Source organism: Phyllostomus discolor, chromosome 2 (assembly GCF_004126475.2).
Source record: "Phyllostomus discolor isolate MPI-MPIP mPhyDis1 chromosome 2, mPhyDis1.pri.v3, whole genome shotgun sequence".
Classification (NCBI taxonomy): domain Eukaryota; kingdom Metazoa; phylum Chordata; class Mammalia; order Chiroptera; family Phyllostomidae; genus Phyllostomus; species Phyllostomus discolor.
The window spans coordinates 144,753,528-144,774,608 of NC_040904.2; the positions used below are offsets into that span (position 1 = coordinate 144,753,528).

Here is a 21,081-nt window from a genome sequence, read left to right on the forward strand (position 1 = left end):
ACTGTTATGTAAGAGAATATTTTGTTGATGAGGGCAATCCATATAATTGTCATTTTCTTCTACTGTATCATATTCCATTATTTGAATTTACCAAGTTGTTTGTGTCTTCTGTTGTTGATGGATATTCCCCCCTCTAGATTCTGGCTATTACAAATAATATTGCTATAAACATTTTGAATATATATCTAGGTATAATTGTAAATGTATTTTTTCAGTTATTGGTATGTGTATATGTATATATGAATGTATAAATGTAGATATGGTTTTCAGATACTCTAGGATTTTTAAAAATTTTTTTTAATTTAAATTATTTTATTGTTTAATTACAGTTGTCTGTATCTTCTCCTCACCCCCCTCCACCCCCTCCAAACCCACCTCCCTCTGTTGTTTCCACCCTCCCCCTTGGTTTTATCCATGTGTCCTTTGTAGGAGTTCCTGAAAACCCTTCTCCCCACTGTCCCCTCCCCTCTCCCCTCTGGCTATCTGTTTAGGATTTTGATATCCATGTCTTGAGTCATAATTTTCCTGTCTTCGTAATCCTTGTCTAGTTTTAAATCAGGTTTATGCAGCTCTTATAAAGGAACACTAAGTAGTTCCTTTATTTTCAAAAAAATTTTTTAAAGATTTCTGTCCCTTCCACACCCTACTTAAGTAATCTGCAATGGGAATTTTCTTTGTTGAGAAGTTTCATTACTATGGATTTAATGGGGCTATTTTGATTTTCTTTTTCTTCTTGTGGACTTTTCAGTAAATTGGATTGTTCTAGAAATTTGTCAGTTTTTTAGACATTTTCATATTTATTGGTATAGTATTTATAATTTCCTTTTAGGACATTTTAAAAGTTTGGGGATATTATTGTGATGTCTTTTTTATCAATCATAATATTTGTTATTTCGGTTGTTTCTTTTTTTTCCCTTGCTTAGTCTTATCTGGCATTTATTAATTTTATTTTTTTCAAAGATCTAATTTTTAATGCTTAGGTTTAATTTACTTTGTTTCCAGTTTTTTTTGAAATGATGATTAGCTCTTTGATTTTAAACTGCCTTTTATAGTTACAAATTTTCTCCATCTTTGACTTTTAGAATCCCCTTCAAGATGACTCCTGAGTTCGTTAGATGACTTCAGAACTCTTCCATAGCTTTTTTACTTAGATATGTAAGGTACTCTATGCTGACCTTGGACATTTGGTTTTTTAGACCTGGGTATTCTCCAAGAAGCTCTGGTGTCTTTTAATGAGAAGTAATATTTAGAGACTGTAGATTGGGTTCTGGGATCTGGTTGCTATTGGGTTGTTTGTGTTTTTTGTTGTTTTGTTTTTTGGGTATTCTCATTCTACCACCTCCAGAACTCTGAGTTTAATATCCTTATGAACTGCCATAGGTAACATCATGTAGCACATACCTTTGTCGAAGTCTCATTACATTGTAGTATACTAGCCAGTTTATTCTTGTCTAGGACAGGGATGATGTGTATTGTTAATTTACATGCAGAATTTAAGTAATGTCTTTTACATGATAAGATTTAAGTAAATATTTTATGAATGTGTTTTATGCTCTATGAATGACATATAATTGATGTGCAGCAACAATAGGTATTAAGATTTATAAACCACAAATTTTATGAATAATGTATATTAGTGCTTGGTCCAGAGATAATGGGAAATGGGATTTGTTTCATACCTTGCCAGAAGTTTTCTCCAGAGAAGTGGAGTCATTTAGAATATTTTTTCATTTTTATATCATAGGTCATTTACTTACTATGCCTTTTCCTCTTCTAAGAGTTAAATTGATTAGTTCAATCTGTTTCTTCTCTGTGTCTCCCTGATTGGTGTCTTCTCATCAATTGCCCTGAAGTTGTACAGCCACAGTGGGATAACTTGCCCTGCATATTTCTATCCCACTTCCCCCTTGCCCATCAGTGTCCAGCTTTTTGCCTGACTCTTGGTCTTCCATTATCATCAACATCATCATTGTTGTTTACATTTTTAGACTAGAGGGAATCTTTACATAATTCATAGGTGCCAAAATAGTAAATATTATCCTACTGCAGAAAGCATGTGTATTATACCATTTTGTAATAATTTTGATGAAAGCCATTTGGGTAGATAGACTGCTTTAATCAAGCAGTCAGAGTTTTTCTTTTTTTCACAACATTCATGAATAAGATTTTGGTGTTAGCTAGTTTTGGGGGGACTGTCAAATTTGTATAATTAATTTCTTATTATGCTATTTTTTTCCTGAGTGGTTTGACCTAGTGTAAATACTATAGATTAGTTCAGACTAGCTTAATGAAGTTGTACTTATTCACAACCTAATTTTTGGTCAAAATGGCATTGAGATTAAGATTATTGAATTTAACTCAGTTCCCAGTGATAAAATGTCGTAGTTTAGAACTGTGGTGTGTTCGTTGGTAGCGCTCTTGCTTTTGAGCATTTTTGTTTTTGTTACATGTACATTTAATAGAACAATGTACATGTTCTGAGGCATCCTGTGAGATAGGAAGCCATATACTAATATTACATGATTTGTTGCTGCCTTTAGAGGCAGCCATCATTCAATACATTATCATAAGGTTGTTAGAATTAAACAACCTTATGGGTTAAATATGTTGGCTTTGCTTAGTAGATACTTTCCTTTTCTCTGTGACTGAAATAACAATCTAAGCCCAAAAATAGAGAGGAATTTTTATAGAAATTACTTCCTCTACAAACTTTGTAAGTTTAAGTATAGATAGCAAGGCACCAGTTCCTCAATAATTGCTAGAGTACTGATTAAAAAGAACAGAGGAGGGAACATAGTCTTCTTTAAACTTTGAATTCAGTTAGTAATTATGTTTAAATTAGGATGCAGGCCCAGCTTTAGTTTGACAATTGAGGGGAAAAAAAAATAAGTCTTCAGGATTATGATGCACTGTACTCCTTTACAAAAATTATATTAGACATTCTTTTTGGTTATAGAAATAATCAACAGTGTTTTAAAAATTAAAATGGCAGAAAAAACTGCCTTACTTCCTTTCAAGCCTACCCCCTAGAGCCAGCTGCCATTGAGTTTGTTTGTAGTTATTGTTTTGATTAAAAAAAATACTTTTCTATTCCCATATTATTTAAGAATCTTTTGGCTTTCACCTCTGAATGATGAGGAAATTAGTGTGCTTATACAGGGTAGGGCAAAAGTAGGTTTACAGTTGTTCTTACGGAAAGTAATACAGTAATTAATAAATCAATACAAGAATAAACTCTGTGTTTTGCATACTCACAACTGTAAACCTATGTTTGCCCCACCCTGTACTTTAAGCATCCAATCAATCACCCTCTCCTTCCAGGATTTATTGTTACATATTTTTAGTTCAAGTCTTTGGCTTTAAAGAAAATACTAAAAACTCGTTTCTTAACGTGATAGCAATGTCTCTTAACTCCTCATTATCAAAGGTGAGGAGTGTTTGGTACTTATCCTTAATTTGATATTTTTTCCCTTCTCCCTGCTCCCTTTTAAAGTTAGTCATGTTATAATTTGAGTTTTACTTTGTGTTTATGTGTTTTGCCTTTGCTTTTTACATAAGTAATTCTGTGTTTACCTAAATAGAGTAATTATATATAGTCATTTTGAAAATTGAAAACCAGAAATTGGGATTCATTCATTCATTCTTTAAATATTGATCTTATAATATTGAAGTACCTGTGCACTCTGAACTTGGTCCTCTGTTCTGTCTACACAGATTTCCAAGGAGATCTCATCCACTGTCATGGTTTTAAATTCCATCTGTAGGTTCATATTCCTAGCATGACTTCTTCTCCTCAGCCTCACATCTGCATGTCCAGCTGCTTCCTTGATATCTTTACTCAGATATCTAACTGATATCTCAAATGTATATGTCCAAAAGGAGCTCCTAACATTCATCCCTTCTCTCTCCAAGTCTTCTCACAAAGTATTCCACATCTGTTAATGCAGTTTTATTCTTTCATTTGTTCAGGGCAGAAACCTTCTAAGTTCCTGCCTTTCCCAGTCTTTTTAAAAAATTAACACACGCACACACACACACACACACAGACATGTAATATAGCTTGGGCTAACTTTATTCATTATATCAAATAAATCAAGTGACATCTCTTTAAAGCCCAATTAAAAGCTATTTTCACCAGCATTTATATGTTAGTACAGCCTTTTATATTTACAGAAAAAAGAAATGACTTTGGAATCCTAAGAAATGACTAGAAGTCTACCGAATTGCTGATTTGGGGTTGGTCGAAAAGTTCGTTTAGTTTTTTGTGTCTGTCTTAATTTAAGCAAGCTCCTAATGATGAGCATTAAGGTTGTTTTCAGTTTTTCCATCATATCTATTCCTTTGTTGGATGTGTTTATTTATGTATCTTTGTGCATTTGTAGAAGTACATATGTAGAATAATTCCTACCCTTGAAATTGTTGGATGAAAGCATATGTATTTTAAGTTGTCATTCAAAAAATGTTATAATTTATCACAAAAGTGAATGAGAATACCTATTTTCCTACATGCTCCCCAGTGTTAATATTAGCACACTCCTTAGTTGCCAGTGTAATAATGAACAAATTATGTGTAATATTTCATTACTTAAAAGCAGATTTAAGCATCTTTTCAAATTTTGAACAATCTCATGTCTTTAACCTTGTTCTTGCTATTTCTCTTCACTTGGAATATTTCCTTCTAACATTTTTCTCTAAACCTTTATCATTCCTCAAGCCTATGTCAAAATCTGTTTTTTCCCTGTATTACTGGATTTCTTAGTAACCTCAGCCTAAAATAATTTCTCCCTCCTAAAATACTTAATGCTTTATTTTCCACTTATCACAATTTTATACCACTCCTAATACACATGGTTTTCTTTTTGTAGGATTTCCAGATATACAGAATGGCTAAACATTAATGGAAAGTGAAGCATAAACCTATCTTCTTTCACTATGGAGGCAGGCTTGGCAGATGGAGAACCTGACCGAGCTTCGGTGAGTGGTTCAAATACAGCATAATAAGGTACTATCATCTACAGCTATGTTTGATGTGAGCCTTGACTTTATTTTAAAAATGTGTTTAAAACAAATTTGAAGAAAGTATTTTAAAATAAAACTTTCACTCCTCTGTTGATGTGAAAATTACAGATAGTTTAAATCATGTTGGAGCACAACCTAGTCAGTTTTCTGATTTTTCTGTGCCATCTATTCCCTCTTTTCCCTTTCCTTACCAGCTGTATAATGTAAGACATACAGTTATAATAGTTTGTGTTTATGTTGTTGCCCCAAACTTTCTGCCTTAGGGAAATCAAGAGGCTTCACTAAATTGAGGACATTAAATGCCTCCAAATCTTACATTATGTGAAGCTATGAGCAGGCAGAAGGAATGAGACAATTAAAATAATTATTAAGAGCAGTTGCCACATATATTCTTTCTATGAAAGTATAAAGATTTAAGAAACATTGCTGCCTTATGATTATGATTGAAGTGTATTCTGAAAATAAAACAAATAAGTAGGAATAGTGGTTAATTATACCTTATGCAATAAAACCCATCAGCAGGACAGATTAAATGATGATTTGTCATTGTACAAAGAAATTTTCTACCATGATAATTTAGTTTTAAATTCTGTTGTATTTTGAGAGATTCCATTAAATAATTGATTTATATATTCTTTATTAGGAATGTTTCCATTAATCTAAAGTAGGGGTGCTAACCGTAAAATGTCAGCTGGTAGCTCTATTATGATTGTTAGGTGAAAAATTCTTTGAGAATTTTGTATTGTTGGAATAATGTGGAGGCCAACTTTTCTATCCTTCACATTGCTATGAAATTCGGAGTCACTATTACACTGAGTTGTTTGTAAATTTTAACTTAGTGAATGTCCTTTGTACAGGCCCAGATGCAGAAAGAGTGTAATGATTGACAGCAAAATGCAGTTTTGCTTATCTGTATTAATCTGGTCTCAACCTTTCTTGAATTTTTGGTTCAAACTTGTTTTAGTTTCTTAAATGGTCAAAATAAAAGTTAAACTTCCACATGATAGCTAACGTTAATAAAGAATAAAATGAGCATGGAGTAAGTGTGATTTGTGAAGGTTATTGTCATGGTTATAAATGGAAAACTGATGGTAAGTTATTTTCACTGTAATTTCACATAAAAAAGGTTAAAAGTAAAGTTTTGTCTTAGAATATGTGTTTATTTTTCCATAAATAGCATCTTTTTTAAAGCTCATAGATTTTTAACTTCTTTTAGTTGAAATATTTTAAAACTCTTAGTGATAATAAAAATACTAGTAATAGTAATTGCTATATTCTAAGTCAATACTTTGTTGGACTATCCTCATAACAGCCATTAAAGGTAGATATTTGTGTATCCTCATTTATATAGATAGGGAAATAGGCTCAGAGGGGTTTATCATCACTTAAGAGCTTACAGCTTACGAAGTGGAACTGTCTTTTCTGTCTGTCTCTGAATACTTGACTTTGCCACCAAGGTATCGACTATGTACCTGTCTTTCTGAATAGAAGTGCTTAAAATTTACTGTTACCTTTTAAAATAAATATCCAAGTGCATAGCATTAAATTCTATACTAGAATACTGGAACTGTATTAATAAAGTTTTCCTAAATTCTGTTGATATTAAGTTGGAGCGAGTTATTTAAAAAGCAGTAAGAGCAGTTTTTTTTCTACTTGTTCATTAAGTTTCTTCTGTGATATATTCTGGCTTATTTTTGAGGGAATACTATAATTTCAATATGAAGGATTGAAATACTCTATATTTGAACTAATCTTTGAGGTCTATTTTTGAGTTACTTATTTATGAAATACCACCTCTGAACTACATGGCCTAAACTAGTTACTCTTTAGATTTAGGAAAAGTGGGCTAAGAACATGGGCTCTATAGACATTTAGCCATGTGTTAAAATCTGAGCTCTGTTGCTTAATTGTATAACCTGGGCAATTAATTAAGTTCTCCAGGTTTCTAGTTTCCTCATTTATTAAATAAGATAATAGTAATGTCTATGTTCAAGTTGTTTTGAATTTTGAGATAATATATTATATATAAAGTGCCTATTATAAACCTGGGCACATTGTAAATGTTCAATAAATAAAATCTGCTGTTATTGTTAATGTAAGTATTAATATTAAGACTTCTCTTCAAAAAGATAAATAGTTAGAAAGCAGGAGAGGCGATAAAACACATTGAAAAAAGCCCTATGCCATTCGGTTATTTTGGCTTTACACTTTCTCTGATTCTCAGTTTTTCTGCGTAAAATATTGAGGCAAATATTCTATTTCAATAAAAAATATATAAGCCAGAATAGTCACCCTGCCTCTTGATAGGGACAGTATGATCCAGTGAAACAAGCAGGTTCTTTGAAAATAAAAAGCAGCGTGTCAGTATGAGGTGGCAGTGTTTTAAAAAAATCTGATTGCATGTACTGGTTTTAAAAATATCATTAGTAAACTTCTTTTTTTGAGTGTATCCTTTGTGCTAAGTACTGTGACAGGTAATGCTGAGAGATACACAATGTAGTCATTTTGAATCATGTTAATTTTGGGGAAGACTAGATAGTGGGACAGATAGATAAGGCAATAACAGCATTTACTAAGTGTTAAGTGAGGGACATAAACAAAGCATAGCTCACGAATTGGGAAAAGTGGGCCATTGCTGTGCACTGGCATAGTTAGAGAAGCTTTCTTAAGACAACAGAAACAGTAATATGGATCATAGGATTGAAAAAGAGCATTCTAGGAAGGGAGAATAGCAGGAGGCAAGGCTAAATTGGGAACTGATTGCCCATGGTTTATTCAGGGAAAAATGAGTAGAAAATTTGACTAAGGTAGATTAGAAGGGAGTGGTGTTCACAGAAATAATGACCAATGTGGCAGGTAGAGACCAAATTTATGGAAAGCTTAGAGTGCCAGACTAGGAGTTTTGAGCTTAGTTCAGTAGGCAATAGTATAACCATCAAATATTTTTATGTAGTTGGATGGGGAGCTGTAGAGAATGAAGCAGTATATAAAATGATTTGGAGGAGAGATAAAGTCATTTATTAATTAAGATACTGCTTAAGATTATTAAGATATTACCGTAGTTTTGGCGTGGAGTTGTGGAAGTTTGGACTCAGTCTGACTTTAGTGTCCATTTAATTTTCTCTTCCACCTGAGATTACTCTATTTTTTAAACAATTCATTTGTTCATTCATTATTCCAGTTGACTGTAGTTCTATTTTTGTGGTAGCGTTGTTAGTCTTAGGTGGTAAATACTGAAAAATGTGGATTGACTTTCTCTATATGTGGTAGTAAAGACACTTTAGAACACAAGTTTACATTTAATATGTCTTAAAACATTTTGTAAAAGTCCAGAATTTATATAACTTTAGAAATAAACCAGTAAGAAATACTTAAAATATAGGATTCAAATTTCTGTTAAATAATTGAGGTAGATTAAACGGAAATATCCTTTCAGATGGAAAAATTGAATATGTACCTTACCTTAAGGAAAATCACAATGTCTTTTAAAATCTTTCTTGAGGTTGCAGTTTAAATTGGGTACTTGTAATCAAAGGCTTTCTGAAGTGGAAGGAACTGCAAAGATGATTTAGTTCAGTAATTCTCAAAATGTAGTAAATCATTGTCTTCCTCATGGGCCTAGAAGATAATCCAGCTTTCTGAAACTTTGATTTTTACATACTTACTAAGATGTTTCATAATGACTGTGATTTGGTGCTCATAAAGTAAAATTGGTATGAGTTTATTGAGGAATAATCGTAGTCTAAGAAGTGTGACTAATATATAACATTTGGTAATATTATACAGCTGTATATGGGCATGAAAATTAATGGAATTGCCTTTGGGGATAGCATGAAGTATTATTTTGAGTGGGTCACAGTTTTTAAATGCTGCTATTTTTGTTATAAATACTGTTAATTTAGCTTCATTATCATTATTGATTTAGTATATTATATGTTGTTACTCATAGCATATTTGTAATGACAATATTTTTGGTGTACAGTTTTCTAATAACTGGTCAGTAAGACATGTATGCATTAAATCAATTATGTTATCCATATACCAATTACCAGTCTTCCCAAAGTATTATTGTACAATGGGAATGAATGCAAAAGAGCTGTGAAGTCTCTTGTCTCATCTATAATAAATGGGTCTTAGTCAAAGTTTGAGGATTACCAAATCTGGTGCATATTCTCATCTAGTATTTGAATGTTTTTTGAGACCTGCCTGCTTAAGTGTTTGGCTAATTTTAAATACTTCAGGATTGCCTCAATAGAGGCCTGTTTGCTTTTCTTCCTGTTTAACAATGATTACGCTACCAGCAGAGCCTTTGCAAACCTCTCAGTCCTGTGGCTACTTTTCCTCTTTAGGTTTTGTGGGAAATTTAGAGATTATTTAGCTAGATGATCTGCCTAATGTAAGAATTCCACCTGCAGTATTCTCTTACCGCTGGTTGTCCATGCTTGGCGTGAACACATGTACTTGTAGGTAACTCAGTGTCTCAAAAGGCAGATAAAATCATTATACTTGAATTGAAAGAGTTAATTGAAAGAGTTTCTTTGTTAAATTTTACTGTTTGTCATTGTGCTAATTTCCTACTGGTGCTGTAACACGTTAGCACAAATTCAGTGGTTAATACAACACAAATTTATTATCCGTCATTTCTAGGTATCAGAAGCGGCCTGGAGGCTCTGAGGGAAAGAGAGATGTCGTTACCTTGCTTTTATCAGTGTCTAGAGGTTACACTCACTCATTGGCTTGTGGTCCCTGCTTCACATCACTTAAACTACTGGCTTTTGTCATCACAACTCCTACTACTCACTTTGACGGTATTGCCTACCTCTTAAAAGGGCCCTTGTGCTTTGTTGGGCCTGCTCAGATAATCCAAGATAACTGCCCTATCCTAAGATCCTTCACTTTAATCACATCTGCAGAGTCCCTTTGTATCATGTAAGATAACATTCATAGGTCAAGGGATTAGGATGTGGATATCTTTGGAAGGCTATTCTGCTGGTTAACGTTGCAGTACTAACCCCTTGTGCTTTGCAGTGTAGTGAAGTGGGTCCTGTTGCTGGATAATCTAAAAATCTTTGGTCTGGTGGGGCATCTCACCTGGAGAGTTTCCAGTTAGAAATGGGGTCCTAAATTAATTATATGATTCTTAGGTTGCAGAGATCTTTTTATATAAAGTAATTCAATAACTAAAAATTTTAGTCACCAATTTATTACCTACTTACTCATTTTCTCTTATATTGAAATAGCTTCATTTTCCCAGTAGTTACATGCTACTTACAACAATTTATATTAATCATACATTCAAGAATGTTAATAGAAGTTATCTTTTCTTAAACTTTTTATTATGAAAATTTTCAAGTATATTCCAAAAGGATGAACTCATATAACGAATCTTCATGTACTCATCACCCATCTTCAACAATTATCAACCTAGGTCAGTCTTGTTTCATTTATATGCCCATCCTTCCACTCCATAATTTTTGAACCAGTCCCTTGTAAATCATTTCATTCATTAGTATTTCAGTATACATCTCTAAAATATAAACTTTTCTTAACCACAAATACCATTATTATCCTAAAAATTTAGTATTCTTTAGTATAATTAAACAACTAATCAGTGCTTAAACTTCCCAGATGGCTTCACAAATTTTTTAAAAGTCTTTATGTTCAATGTGGTTGATAAGTTACTTAAGTCTTTTATAATCTTTTAAGTCTCCTATCCATCTGTCAATAATTTTCAATTTTTAAAAAATATTCTATTTATTTATTTTTAGAGAGAGGGGAAGGGAGGGGGAGAAACATCTATCAGCTGCCTCTTGCACGCCTCTAGCCGGGGACCTGGCCTGCAAACCAGGGCAATAATTTTCTATTTTTTTTAAGATTTTATTTATTTATTTTTAGAGAGGGAAGGGAGGGAGAAGGGGAGAGAGAGAGAAACATCAATGTGTGGTTGCTGGGGGTCATGGCCTGCAACCCAGGCATGTACCCTGACTGGGAATCAAACCTGTGACACTTTGATTCGCAGCCCGCGCTCAATCCACTGAGCTATGCCAGCCAGGGCCAATTTCCAATTTTTTAATTTTTCTTTTCAGTATGTTGAAGAAATAAAGTAGTTTGTCGTAGAGTTTCTCACAATCTGGATTTTTCCTGTGGTGATTGTTTAATGTGTTCTTCAGTCACTTATATTTCTTATAAATTGTTTATTAGAGTTAGAGGCTTGCTCATATTCAGGTCCAACTTCATTGATGGTGTTGTTTATTACCATGAAGAGGCATACAATTAGTCTGTCTGTCTATTTGTGATAATAGCAACCATTGATTAACATTGCCTAGATCTATTAATTCTCAAGGGGTATCAAATAATACCCTAACTGGCTTAGATAGATGGGAGCTGGAGGGAATGACTGGCTAGCCTTTACCTTAAAGCAAGCAAACCAACCAACCTACATTTTTTTAGGTATTTATCTTTCTGCCATTTTACAACTTTATTGAACCTTTTACTAAAGGGAGACATTTACAAAAAGGGTAAAAGAATTTGATAGGTATGTTTTATATTATATTAACTTCTGAAAGTTACAAGTTAATGGTATTTCAATATTTGTAATGTTTGAACTACCCAAGTGGGAAATACTTCTCAGTATTCTCATGATTAGTCTGGGCTTATATGGTACCTAAATTCTATCTTATATTGTCATTTTTTGGACTTATTAGAAGTTGTTTTTGTTCTTAGTAGAGGTTGAATAAGGTAAAAAAAAATTACTGGTATATTATGGGACTCTTTAATAAGTTTTGAGAACTGGGTTGGAGAAAGAGTTAGTTGTTGTTTTATTTAATATTTTACTTATTTGTTTTCAGAGAGAGAGGAAGGGAGAGAGAGAGAAACATTAATGTGTGGTTGCTTCTTGTGCCCCCTACTGGGGACCTGGCCTGCAACCCAGGCATGTGCCCTGACTGGGGATTGACCGGCAACTCCTTGGTTCGCAATCCACTGAGCCACACCAGCCAGGGCAAGAGTTAGTTTTTAAAAAGTAAAATATCTAGCCAGTCATCTCTACACAGTATAACAGCAGAATTGCAAGCCAGAAATCTTTTCTGTTTCCATTATGCTTGGAGATCTTCTCAAATTCTGTTCCCAGGACTATGGAACTCCTCAAGTACCCTTCATAGAATCTGTGAGGTCAAAATTACTTTGGTAGTAATATGATGGCATTTGATATTGGTTGCCTTTTTTTCTCATTCTCTCATGAGTGTATACTGCACTTTTTCAGAGACTATATGAAATGTGATATCATTTTTCTGAATAATGGAGTGTGTACTTGTGTATTCTTGTTTTTATTATAATAAATTTAATTTTTTAGAACACTTTTAGTCTTACAGTAAGCTTACAGTAAGTTCACATACATCGTTGATAGGTTCTGTCACTTTAAACAAAATGACAAAATGACAGTATTACCATAGGCTAATTAATACAAACAAGAATTAAGTTCCTGTGGCAGCTCATCAACATATAATGTTGAACCAACCACATTATTCCAAGACCTGCTGTACAGAAAAATTGTGAACATAGTTACACAGTTGCTGAATACCTTGTCCCCAGGTTTTGCATTTATTAGCACATTAGTATCCTATATTTGATATAATTAATGAATCCATATTGATACATTATTAACTGAAGTTTATACTTGATTCAGATGTCTTAGTTATTGCTTAATATTCTTTTTCTGTTCTAGTATCCCATCTAGGATAGCACATTGCATTTAGTTGGCATGCTTCCTTAAGGTCCTCTTGGCTGTGCTAGTTTTTCAGACTCTGCTTGTCTTCTTATGACCTTGATAGTGATGAGCAGTAGTGATCTGATATTTTGCCCAATGTTCCTCAGTTGGGATTTGTTTGATGTTTTTCTCATGATTAAATTGGACTTACAGGTTTTTTGGAGGAAACCACAAAGGTAAATGCCATTTTATCACATTATCAAGGGTATACTGAGGTCCATCTGGAAAAAGTCCAGCTATTGTTAATATAACAAGAATGGTTTGTGCGACATCTATGTAATCTGGAAGCCAAGGAGAGTGGACTGGATTGCGCATGAGTGAACAATGATGACTTCACTATACTAGTCAGTGTGGGTGGTAGACATTGTTGAGTGAGCATGTATACTATGTGGCTGTCACATTCAAAGTGACTGAGTAGAGCAACAAGTCATCATATTTTGCTGTTAAGCTTGAACATTCCTCTGCGGAAATTATTCGGATGATTAAGAAGGCTACAGCTTTGGGTACCTGGTGATTGGCAGCTCATCACAACAATGCGCCCACTCATGCATCACATCTCTGCAGAGTTCTTTGGCGAAACATCAGATCACGCAGATAACTCAGCCCCACTACAGCCCAGATTTGGCACCCTGCAACATCTGGCTTTTCCCAAAATTAAAATCACCTTTGAAAGGGATGATATTTCAGACATTGATGAGATTCACAAGAATATGATGGGACTGCTGATGGCGATTGGGAGAACTGTGTGAGATCCCAAGGTGCCTACTTTATAGGGGACTGAAGTGTCATTGTCTTGTGTGCAGTGTTCCTTGTATCTTGTATCTTCTTTAATAAATGTCTCTAGTTTTCATATTACATGCCTGGATACCTTCTGGACAGGCCTGGTATACTATCAACATGACTTACCACCATTGATGTTGACCTTTATCACCTAGTTGAGATAATGAATTTCTCACTTTGAAATTCTAATACAGCAAATCTCAATAGATACAATCCACACAAACAACATATTTTCAGGGTGTTAGTAGGAACATAGTTTAGTGGGAATATAGTGTTAGTTTGGAATTAGTAGGAACATAAAGGAATCTGGAGACCCAAAAGTTTGAGAATTGCTTGTTTAAACCTTCAGCAACTAACATTTAAGGAAAAAATAATTGAGAGCTACATGATAAGAGGAGACCCAGAAGGTGATGGGGGGGGGGGGGTGAAATGAGGGAGTGATGACCAAAATAAAATTTGCCTATTTCATAATTTTACCTACTGTTAAAACATGATCTGTACCTTCAAGGAGTTTTATTTTTTGTTTTGTTTTGTTTCTTTTTTCATGTTGACATTTGACAGGTATTTGTTGCATGCCAACTTACTTTGTTTTTATTAGGTTTAAATATTTTATCTGATTTATATCATACACAAATAATTGTTTTTCTTTCTTTTTAATTTATATGCAGCTGAGCCTAGGGTTTTGTGTGTATATACTTATAGGTGAGAGTTGGTAGAGTCTACACATTTTCATATTTTTTTTTCAGAAATTTACCCATTTTGTATAGGTTTTAAATTTATTTAATATTATTTTAAAAATCTATCATATCTTCTTTGGGGGTCTTCTATTCTGTGAATGTGGCATTTTTGCTTCTATCTTCTATCTCATTTTTTTCACCTTTTTCTTTCCTTATACTTTGTTGTTGAATTCCTTTATTACTGTTTCAGCTCACTTATTTATTATTGTATCTTTTTTCTGTTCAAACCTCCTGTATACTTTATTTTACCATAATATTTTTATACCCAGTATTTCTAGCTATTTTCTTTGTGATTGCTTGGTTATGCTTTTTTTATAAAAAAAATATTCTCCCATATCTTTTGAATATATTTATTATGGTTATCTTAAGGTTTTTAAAATAAGTTTGGTTCACTAATTTTTGTTCCTTCTACTGAGATTTTACAGGTTGTTTGCTCTAACAACACTTGGTCTCTTTAGAACATTAATTATTTGTTTTTGAGGTTATACTTTCTTGGAAAAAATATTCTCTTGGGAATATTAACTGCCTTGTTTCATACTACCCTAGATAGAAAGGTAAGGACACAGAGACACTTGTTTTCTCTAGGGCATAATACATGTGTTAGGATAGAGAATCTCTTGTTTAAATTGTTGCTTCATCATTCTTCATTTGCCTTTTCCACTCCTATGTTCTGTTTCCTATGGAACTTTTTTGTATTTGTACTATGGGCCACAGTTCTTTTCCACAAGCTGCCCCCTTAGTTATCATTTAGCTGATTTGGGGGAAAGTGTAGTGCAAGGTAGTGGTCAGTGTTTTCTCTTGCACTTATATGCACACGGTGACTGCACATGTGCACAGTTTAAAAACAAAAGTCTTTAGAACTGTGTTTAATGCCTCTAGTTGGTTTTAAGTTATTTTCTGCCCTCGTGGTAAAGGCAGGATGAACAATGATCTGTCCAGGACTACAAAGAGAAAAGGGCACAGAAAGATGGCTCCCAATCCCCCTTCTTACAGCTAGCCCGCTTACTTTTCCTCCACCTATGGTACTATACTATCTTCAGCTCTAAGGTTGCTCCCTGTCCATCACTAGGCATGGGTTTAGGAAGGGTGTTAGTTATTTCACTAATGAGTAACTCAGTTCTCATTTGCAAAAGAAATTGATTACTTTCTTTTTGGCTTTGTCTTCCCTGCATTTAGAATGGCTAAGGTGGTAGCTGAAAATGTACCAAAGATTCAAAAGAATAGTAGCCATATTGCACAGTTCATTAATATAAGATAGATCTTTGCATGCTCTGACATGCCCACAACTTAAAGATTAAAAGTAGAACTATTAAGATAACTAACTCCCGAGTGAATAGATTATGTCATTTACCCAATAGAAAGCTATTTGTTTTGCTAAACTAGACTTCAGGAGGAAAACTGGTTTTAAAGATTTATTATTTCTTTTAATATCCATAAATGCAATCATTCAGATTTTTAAGGTAGGGATTAAAGATTTTTCCATAAGCATTATCACTTGCTGTTTCTCTTTTTTAAGACATGTAGGTGCATTTTGTAAGCAGAATATAATGAAATCCAAGAGTCCCACAGCTCTGCATTTAACTCTTAATTAAAATTATGTGCATTAAGAATCTTAAAATAAATTTATTCCTACTTTTTAAAAAAATGGGAGTCCCATAAACCCAAGAAAGTGGTTTTATGGAAAGGATTTGGATTTTAGCATGTTGGAGATACATAAAGATAAATTTGATTAAAAGTTAGAGAAATCTTCACGTGCCAATTATTTAGTGAGGATAAAACAATGAAGGATTTTTATTTAGACTTCACATCACCTTAGTAGGTTTTCATTAGCTTATGATTTCAGAAGCCACCTTAAACTGAGTATAGTGCAAGTATCAGCACTGGAACAAGAAAGAGCTTGGGGGAGGGAGTGAATTTTTATGCATGTATGTATAGTTATATGAATTTATATTAATATATCTGTATACACAGATGCACACATACACATCAACTTTAATTTTGGTCAAACATTTATTGAGTTTAGCAAGCTACCCTACCTTCATTGAATATAATCTGTGTCACATAGTACCTTGCTAGGTTTCTTACATTATGTTCAGAGCAGGTTTTAGGTCTCACAGGCAATATTGTTTGCTGCTTTAGGGGAATTAGTAGAAAATAAGTCTAGAGGAAATGAGTAATAACTAACATTTATTAAATTTCTATTATGTACCAGGGGCTATTCCAAGTACTTTGCATGTAGACTCATGTAATCTCACATAACCCTACGAGATAGTATTATTAACCCCCCTTTAATAGAGAGAAAACAGAGATAAGTAAATTGCTTAAGGTCACATGACTACTAAGTGGCAGAACTGGGATACATTTTGTCTCTAAAGGCCAAGCTTTAATCATTTTTCTATACTGCACCTCACCTATGTTAGAATCAGATTACACAAATTTTACAGTCTGGGGTTTTTGTTCTTAAGATCTTAAAGTATGTCAAATCATTGATTTATTTTTATTTTTATTTTTTTTAGCAGAGAAATAACCTGTTCAGAGTTGTAGGTTTGGAAAATTATCCTGGCAGAATTATGGAATATTGTAGGGGGGATCCAACTGAATGTTAGAGTTGTCTGAGGTGTTTTGAAAAATTTCATTGCTCAGGCTACAGCACTCTATTAACAAATTGAATTAGAATCTTAGAGGCTGAGATGCAGATATCAGTACTTTTTAAAGTCTCCTGGATGATGTACATATGGAACTGAGGTTGAGAACCGTAGAAATAGAGAAAGTTAGCCCAGGGAACAAGTTAGCATGCAGTTGTATTATCTAGGTAAAAGGTAGTTTAAGCCTGTAGGGTAGTAGTAGTACCAGACTAGAAAATATGTCTCTTCTGGATTTTGCTTTTTTCCCTAGATTTCTAGAATCTGCACTTTCCATCTTTGGGTTACTATATTTGTGTGAGAGAGAAAAAAAATTTTTGCATACATATTGTGAGTCCTGACCTTGGCTTGATGTCTCCTACACTTTCTCATTAGTCCTTTCCATAATAATGTGAAGTATATAATATATATTATTCTGTTTTTAGAAATGAAGAAACTGAGGTTCTGAAGAGGTTAGTAATTTACCAAAGATCACATAGCTAGTCAGTGGGCTATGTGAGGATTTCAACACAGATACTCTAATTCTCTTATTCTTGTCATTGACTATAAAGGCTAATGTGTTTCTATTACAAACTAATCTATATTATACCTAGTTTTTTAAAGCATCCTTAAAGTTTTTATATGCATTAACTAATATATACTCTGAAAATATGTAATACATGATTTATTTTATTTAACCCTAATTCAGTTTGAAACTAATTTTGACTTTTCTCTCAGGGTGAATATTTTGGCATTTAGGCACCAAGTGTTGCTGAGGTGTGAAGAACAGTTGCTAACTGAATTTTTATGTGTGGTAGATATTATGAGTCTTGGAGGTTGATGTTTCCATACTATTTTTAGCAGTCTCGTCTGTGGCTTGGTACTGAACAACATAATATGTAATCAGCCATATGTTAGAGTGAAAATATAGAAGGAAGGTATTTATATGCAGTTCTTTTAAGTTGTCTTTCAATTACAGGTGACATTCAATATTATATTAGTTTCAGGTATACAGTGTAGTGGTTACACATTTATATAATGTATGAAGTGATACCCTGATAAGTCTAGCACCCACCTGGCACCATACATAGTTATTACAGTAGTTATTACCAAATATTTCCTAGTACTGGGAAATGTACTAGGAAATATACATGCTGTACTAGTCCTTATGTCTTAATTCAGATCCTGGTCATGACGTAGGCTAATGCATCTGTGTGAAGAATTGGCTAAAATGAAATTCCAAGTTTGATTTTCAGGCTGAAAATCAAAATTATTTAAACAGGTCATAAGAGTATGCATTACACATGGAAATATTTATATGCATGAGCTATCTCATATAACCAGTTTCACACTTAACCTAGCACGATTGAGATGATAACATGGTTTCTTTTGTGCCATTAATTTGTAACCTTTTTGAGTAACTATGAATGGTTAGATCAGATACAGAGGAGAATGTTAATAAAGTCAAAGGCCAAGGTTATGAGTTTAATTTTTTTAGCAGATAATCATTTCTTTTCTGATTTCATAACCACATACTTCACTGGTAGTCTCACCAGATGCATGACATTAGTTACAATTGACATTGATTGATTTTGAACTTTTCTTGTATATGAAGACCTCGATGAAGGAGGTTGATGTAACCTTGGCAAGAGATCACCACTATTGGACAAATGTAACTTATGTTCCATTACTAAAAACTGATGGTGAATCTGTAACAATGTTATATGTAAAGAACAGAATTATTTAAGAGAAAGGATGGGAGAATTACTAAAAATGGAATTTGGGGAGATGACGGCCAAGACTGATAGTTGAAGAAAATATGAATATGCTTTAAGCACAACTAACGATATTCTTAGCATTGAGGTACTTTTCTGGGTTGAATTTTTAATATAACAGAATTTTAGGGCAGATCTCATGAACAAATAAGATAATTAAATTCAAAATGTTTATGCAGATTTGCCCAAGGAATATTGTAGAGTTAGGCTTAGATCAGATTTCATGATTGTAGTCCATATTAGTTCTTTGTGTCTCTATATTAAGTGTGCAGAGTGATAAGTTTTGTAAAATATGAAGATGAGCAAGACTTGTTTTTGGCATAAGAGAATTTAAACTAATTCATTTAGTACACAGAGGAACTTAGCAAACTACATGTTTACAATAATGATTAAGCCTTTTTTTCATTTATACATTTTTCATTCATTTAGTATTTGTTGAGTGTCTACCATGTGTTTACCATGTATAGTTTTAAGCGATACAAGAGAGAACAAAATAGATGAAGTTTCTGCTCTAGTAGAACTAACATTCTAGTGGACAAGGACCAAACCCCCCCCCCAAAATTATATACTGTATTATGTGATGATTGTTGTGATGAAAAATAAAGTAGGGTGAGAATAAAGAGTACTGGAAAAGGGGGATGGGTGTTGCTGTTTTTTTAGGAATATCATGGAAGTCTTCTGATGAAGTGATTTTTGAACAGAACCCTGAAGGTAGTTTTCTAGGCAGAGATAAGAGCCACGTGTGGTCCCTGCAGATCTGTGAGGCAGACTGGTGTTTAGGCTATAAGTTTTGAGGTTTGGGGGAAAGGTGAGTGAGTGGTCTTTCCACCTCCTTAGTCTCAGGAAGACAGAGATGCAGGGTCAGTGCCCTTAGAAATATACGGAGCTATGTGGACTCTTCCCTGTAGTTCTGCCTGATAGAAGGATGCAGTGACAATCAGATGGAGTATCTCTGTTGCGCCTGGTGAAGATGTAGTATCCCTTTGTTATACTTGACTTGGGAAGTCAGAGAAGCCCTTAGCACAGATGTGATATCTGATCTGGGGTAAAAAGAATGAGTGCACCAGGAGGGTGATGGGGATGGACTAAGGGGTTAGAGCTCAGAAGAGGTGGGAAATAAATTTGGGTAATTGTCATTGAATAGAGCCCATTTAAAAATCAAGTCAATGGAATCATCTAGGGAAAGCATGTTGAAGGAGAACAAAAGGGATTCTAGAATGCAGCCTTTGGGAATAACTATCTTAAGGGGGGCAGAAAGGGAAGCGAGTTAAGCAGAGAGAGGGAAGAAGAGAATGGGGAGAAAATAGCTGGGAAATTAAGGAAGGGAAGAGTTTGAGAAAAGGGTTGGTCTGCAGTGATAAATGCTAGATAGCAAATGCCCGGTTAAGTTGAACCGGGGAAGGATCAGATTGTACTAGGCCTGATATGTACAAAAAGGGTAGTCACTTATGACTAATTTACATTTAAAGTAATTAAATTAAGTGTTGAATTCCTCAGTCTTATTAGCTACATTTCAGCAGTTTAATACCCATGTGTAGCTAGTAGCTAGCCTATTGATTAGCACAGGTATAGAATATTTCCATCATTGCAGAATGTTGTATTTGACAGTACTGTACTAGACAATTATAATATTAGGGAAAAGTTAAATAACAGTTTAATTTTTTTAATGGTAACAGAAAATACTGTAAGATAGTGAACTATACATTGTCAAAAAACTGATAGTAGAAGATCAGAGTTAGGGAAAGATAACTTAAGCTTGAAGTTTGGTCATGGAATTGGCAGTTTGATTTGAGCCTTCAGGGTCAGTGAACTTTTGAGCTACTGAGCAGGGAAGCAGAAAGAAAGTACGTACAGAACTGCAGATTGCTCTGAGCAATCAATTTTACAAGACTGAATTTAGATAAATGGAGCTTTGGAGTTGTGAGACTATGTCATAGGAAATCAAAACATTTCCATGGGATGGATAATTGAGCCAAAATTGTAGAAGGTTTAAATACATTTCAAGAGCTTATTTTGTAAAGAATTGGTGCTATCAAATGTTTTTACATGGAGGAGCAACATAGCTAAAGTGATGGCTGGTAAATTAATCATTCCCTTATCGGTCCTCTCTTGGTCTTTGTTGTCTATTGTATTACTTAGCAATTTTGCTTGATGTCTATATATTTGCTTGATGCTTTTAAAAAAATCTATTAATTAGACCTCATTTAAAAAATAAATAAAAATAAAAAATCTGTAAAGTAAATTCTGGAAAGTTGTAAGTTTTTTTGTTGTTGTTTTTTATTTATTTTATTTTTAGAGAGGGAGGGAGAGAGAGAGAGAGAGACAGACAGACAGACAGACAGACAGACCAATGTGTGGTTGCTGGGGGTCATGGCCTGCAACCC

The 21,081-nt window shown here is 33.8% G+C and overlaps 1 protein-coding gene across 9 annotated transcripts in view; it reads left to right on the plus strand.

The window, feature by feature from the left end:
- Positions 1-21,081, plus strand: part of OSBPL8 (oxysterol binding protein like 8) — a 170,806-nt gene that overhangs the window by 37,900 nt on the left and 111,825 nt on the right. For 6 of the 9 annotated variants that reach the window (XM_028503692.2, XM_028503691.2, XM_036018652.1 and 3 more), the window contains one exon: positions 4,866-4,974. In XM_028503692.2, coding sequence (XP_028359493.1) covers positions 4,933-4,974 — 42 coding nt within the window. In that variant the 5' untranslated portion in view covers positions 4,866-4,932. Of the gene's footprint in view, positions 1-4,865; positions 5,003-21,081 lie in introns of those variants that run through there. The other 3 variants (XM_036018654.1, XM_036018657.1, XM_028503694.2) reach the window with 2 other exon arrangements.